This window comes from Mesitornis unicolor, unplaced genomic scaffold, assembly GCF_000695765.1.
Source record: "Mesitornis unicolor isolate BGI_N332 unplaced genomic scaffold, ASM69576v1 scaffold35761, whole genome shotgun sequence".
NCBI lineage: Eukaryota > Metazoa > Chordata > Aves > Mesitornithiformes > Mesitornithidae > Mesitornis > Mesitornis unicolor.
The window spans coordinates 39,463-44,445 of record NW_010166621.1 but is presented as its reverse complement, the minus strand read 5'-3'; the positions used below and the strand labels follow the sequence as shown (position 1 = coordinate 44,445).

Here is a 4,983-nt window from a genome sequence, read left to right as displayed (position 1 = left end):
GAGGCAGGGGTTTGGGTAGACAGACACTTGCATGACTCTGTGTGGCTGTTCTTATATTCTAACAAAACAAGTTTTAGATAAATAAAATACTGATTCTGAATACCAGGGTCACATTCCTGAGTTGGTGCCTTTTTTTGTCATACTGACAAAAAAAAATCTCTCATGGCATTGCTCTTTTCCCATGTGAATCTCCTTGGGTCCAAGGGAAAGAAAGTGAGGTCATTGGCAAGCGCTTCTACTATTTCCTCTCTAAATGCTCATAAAATGAAGGGCAAGTTGAAATTTCCATAGTAAACTTATTATTTGTGCAACAGCAACTTTAACTTCAGTGTCCTCTTGGGACATTTGGGTACTGAAAGCATCATCTATTTTGAAAACTTACTTTGACCACAGTTAAGTGAAGTTAACATGATGTTAAAAGTGAAATATGTATGCACACATCTGTGTTTGTGTGAAAACTCCAGATGAAACAGACTGGAGAAATAGAAGTACTGTAGTAATTTGTATCTGAACTAAATGTACAAATGCCGATCTGCTGCAAATGAGAAGATTCTGTTGAGTGTAAAGTTTGCATTCAAAAAACCAACACTTCAGTGGTGTAACTATAGCTGTATATCATTAAGTAGTACTCACAACTGTAAAGGGTCTGCAATTGCACTTCTAGTAGATGACTTAAGAATGAAGGTGGAAACTTCAATGAACTTTGTAAATGTAATCAAGAAGTGAGTTCAGTATGTCCTTTTACAGCGTTTGAGGTTTTCTTTAACATTTGTCTCTTTCTTTTAGAGAAATGTGACGCCTATGATGTGATGTTGAGGGAAAGTCTTGTGCCTGATGGGCAGCCTCTTGCTATTAGATGCTCACTGGAAAAGAGCTTGAAAAGTGGAGACTACAACTTAACATGGTATAAAGTTGGTAACCAGACAGCTGTGCCTAGAGACAAACTTTCTAGAATTCATCAGCAGAAGAATTTAATTTGGTTTCTTCCGGCAATGTTAGAAGATTCTGGAGATTATGAATGTGTCATAAGGTGAAATTAAAGAAAAAAATTACATTGCTACAGAAATGAGTTGCAAAGGGAATAACTCTTAGAAACCAAGTAGAATTTGGGGGGCTAAAATAAATAATAATGAAGAAGGGAAAGTGCATTGACAAAAACTAACTTCAGATTGGGGAAAGCAAGTTGAGTTTGGGGTTTTGTTTTCCTAGTAGGCAAGAGTAAATCTATCAGAGAAACTGTGAACTTCTCATCCTCTCTTTCTCCTCCAAAAAGAATACCATATATTTCTGAGTTGGAAAAAATGCCAAATAGGTTAATTTAATTATGTCATGTCAATTGCAGGAATTCATCAATCTGCAGGAAAATGTGTACAAAAGTAACAGTTTTTGAGAGGACTGATGGTTTATGCTTAAATGAAAAATTTTCTGTAGAGGAGGTGGTATTCACATTATCATCTGCAAAGGTTGTGTGTCCACACTTGGATTATTTCAGGAATGAGAAGAATATTCATCCTGTTCGTTGGTATAAGGTGAGAATACTGTGGTTTTTACTTTCTTATTTAAAATATAAATCACTGGTGTTTGTGAATTTTAAGAGAAAAGCTAAAGACCTATTGTAAATTGGAAAAAATGCTTTGAAAACAATTTGGGACAGGATTAAGGCTTTTTATCTTTTAAAGGTGTGTTCAGGTTTTTTCATTAATGGGGTAGAAATTCAGCTTAGGTGTAGCAGATGTTGACCCCCGTACCCACCAGGTGGCATCTTTTTACCTGCCAGCGAAACACACTGTCATGAATTTCTTGTGTGCGGAAATAGATTTAGTATGTCATTTGTGAGAGATGGCATTATCCGTTATGTGCCCAATATTGTTCCATTAAATGCCATTTCATATTGTTCACGCTTATTCAAAGGCTCTTTCTGTTACAAGTATGTAGCATCTTCTGCAGCATTTCTGCCTTGTGCTCGTGCAGTCCCTATGGTACCAAGAGTATTTAAATACTTTAAAAAATTAAGTCTAATTATTAAGCAATTCTTCATTAATGAATACTTTTACAAATCCTGACACTTACATTTCACTTCCTTATTTCCCTAAAATTGGAACTTGTTTTCTATAGGAAAAAAACAGAAGTCTCTGTGAATTAAAAACTCTGAGCCAAAATGAAGTGTATTTTGCTTTTTATTGCACTACCTTGCTCTTCCTCAGCACCTGCAAGGCAGCCACCCTTATGCTGTGGTCCATTGAAAGTTTGGGTTGTATTAAAGAGGGACAAACCATGGAAAGAAATAGTGATATAAATTAACAGAGCTCTCTACACACATCTAGGACTGCCAGCTGCTGGAAGGGAAAAGATTTGCCTTCTCAAACCGTGATCTTATAATTGTCAATGTGACTGTACATGATCAAGGAAACTATACATGTGAAACAACATATACCTACAATGGAAAACAATATAACATTTCACGAGACATCCATCTGACTGTAGAAGGTAAGTAGATAATTTCACTGTGTTTGTGTTCATAAGAATGACTCCAAATTTTTGTCCGTGTTTCTAAAGACTAAAGCTAAATGACCCAATGTGTGGATAGACGTGCTTAGAGCTACTAGTTTTTACCTAAATATGAGGGAAAAAATGTTGACTGAGAGCTTATATATTTTTGTCTGTTGTTGCCACTGTGTTGAAGATTGGTTCCCCTGTTTGAAGTTGCAGTGTGTCAAAGCTTTGCTGCCAGACCAGCTGCAGAGGTCCCTAAACAGGTGCCCTGCAAGGCTTGGTAGGCGCAATACTTTCTGCTGTAGGTGCACCCTCTGTCCTGCCCATCTTACTCCTCTCTCTTTCCATTACCCACTTGCTTCAAGAACAATGACCTAAACCAGCCCAAATTGTAGCAGTATCTTGATTCTGTGTCTCCTATCTGTTTCCTTCAAACCTTTGTCTCCTCTGTTTTTGGTTTTAAGCTCCTCAGCACAAGAACTGCTGATCTCTGATATAGTATGTCTAGTTCAGTAGACCCTGATTTATGCTTGGGGGCCACAAGCACAACCTAAAAAATTAAAAGAAGGTCTAGCTGTAAAATGCAAATGCCTTTGCACAGCATTATGAGGTTGATATTGTATCACCGAAAAGGTTGTGATGTATGAAGGTATGAAATACCAATATTGTTTTTACATTCTAGCTGGTAAAAGACTTTTAGTTTACTAATAGATTGCATTACTATTTAATTGTCTCTTTTTGTGCTTGCCTGTTTTGTCTGTGTGTGTATATACATGCACACATATGTATGTTTATGTGTGTGTATGCATGTGTGTATATATATATATATATATATGAAATGATTATGTATCATATTCACATAATGTCATGTATATAATGTGGAGAAACAAAATACGAGGAACATACAGTCAGACCAGAGTCTTGGAGACCTGGTCTTAAAATCTGTTCCTTGAATTCCTCTTAGTGTAATTTCAGCTCCCACTACTCAGTAGAACCAAAATCCTACCACCTATTTGCCATAAATGACTGAAGGTAGCACAGTTGTAAAGACTCAAGCTGAGCAAGTCCACACAAAATAGCTGATCTGGGGTACAAAGAGTAGTGCAAACACAGTTTTCACAGGGGGAAGATACATCTGAGGCAATACTGTGTGCTTCACTAGGGGGCTTAAACAGGATGTTTATTATTTCTTTTTGTTAATTTGTGCTCTTGGAGAAACTTCTTTGAACTTTGAATATTTGATAGGAAGTGTTTTAAAACATCCTACAGCTGCCTGAGACAACTGGAAGTGGTATGTGTGTTCAGTGAGGGATGCTCCAAGTTGAGATTCATTTAGCTGTACTGAGACATTTTTAATGTAGGTGTCTAGACCTCCACCTGTTGATAACTCTGCCTTTGTAGCCTGTAGAGAGACATAAGCTTTCCAGATTGTCATATACCTAGTCGTAATTTAAATATCTAACAAGGGTCACTGGTGGTGTGCTTCCTTATAGACAGTGCTGTGGGATGAAATGTAAGGCCTTTAGCTGGAGTACAGAAACTAAATTTCCCCTTTATAATAGTAGAAGTCTAAAATAGATGAAATGCACTCCAAAGTATTTGGCTTCAGTTTGTATCTGTGGGGTGCTGGGTGACAGGGTATCCAGATTGTAGAGGGGTAATACTGCAGATATTGACCCATACCCTTCTCAGCACCTATGCATACAATATTACATGATTTTTATGCCATGGAACAGCCAGACCACCATGACTCTGTGGAGATTTGTGGCACTACATTTTGGAAGAAGTGGAGCAAAGAACAGCATAGCTTCAAGTCAGAAGTAACAACTACCTGAGATACGGTACTTTCAGCATTAAGTAATATCTATTATAACAGATGTGACAATCTTGTCTGTAGGACAAGATTGTTTTTAGGTTGTACTTGGTTTATAGAGCACAGAGCAGGCTACAGCTGACCCACGTTTTCTGAAAAGAACTTTCTTTCTTTTGATTAGTGAGCCCACCAAAAAAGCCTCCAGAAATATTTTATCCGAGAAACAACTCCATTGAAGTGGAACTTGGTAAGTAGTTTTCTCTGTAAGAAAATATAACTTTGTAATTGAAAATTTATACCTGTGGAGTGCCTGTGTTAACGGACACAAACTGGAACACAGGAGGTTCAACTTCAATTTGAGAAGAAACTTCTTCTCAGTGAGGGTGACAGAGCACTGGAACAGGCTGCCCAGAGAGGTTGTGGAGTCTCCTTCTCTGGAGACATTCAAAACCCGCCTGGACGCCTTCCTGTGCAACCTCATCTAGGTGTTCCTGCTCCGGCAGGGGGATTGGACTAGATGATCTTTTGAGGTCCCTTCCAATTCCTAACGTTCTGTGGTTCTGTGAGTGCCCTGCTCTGTGGCTTTTTGGTTTTGTTTGTTTGTTTTTTGACACAAACTAGGTCAGTGATCAACTCAGTTTCTCTAGGTTGACCTCCTGAAGGGGGAGTGTTTAAGG

General features: G+C 38.1%; 1 protein-coding gene across 1 annotated transcript in view; it reads left to right on the top strand.

The window, feature by feature from the left end:
- Window positions 1–809: 809 nt before the first annotated feature.
- Window positions 810–4,983, top strand: part of LOC104548880 (interleukin-1 receptor type 1-like) — a 9,905-nt gene continuing 5,731 nt past the window's right edge. Inside the window, exons 1-4 of the mRNA XM_010195024.1 lie at window positions 810–1,030; window positions 1,337–1,529; window positions 2,325–2,487; window positions 4,488–4,553. Of these exons, the coding sequence (XP_010193326.1) occupies window positions 810–1,030; window positions 1,337–1,529; window positions 2,325–2,487; window positions 4,488–4,553 (643 nt within the window). The remainder of the gene's footprint in view (window positions 1,031–1,336; window positions 1,530–2,324; window positions 2,488–4,487; window positions 4,554–4,983) is intronic.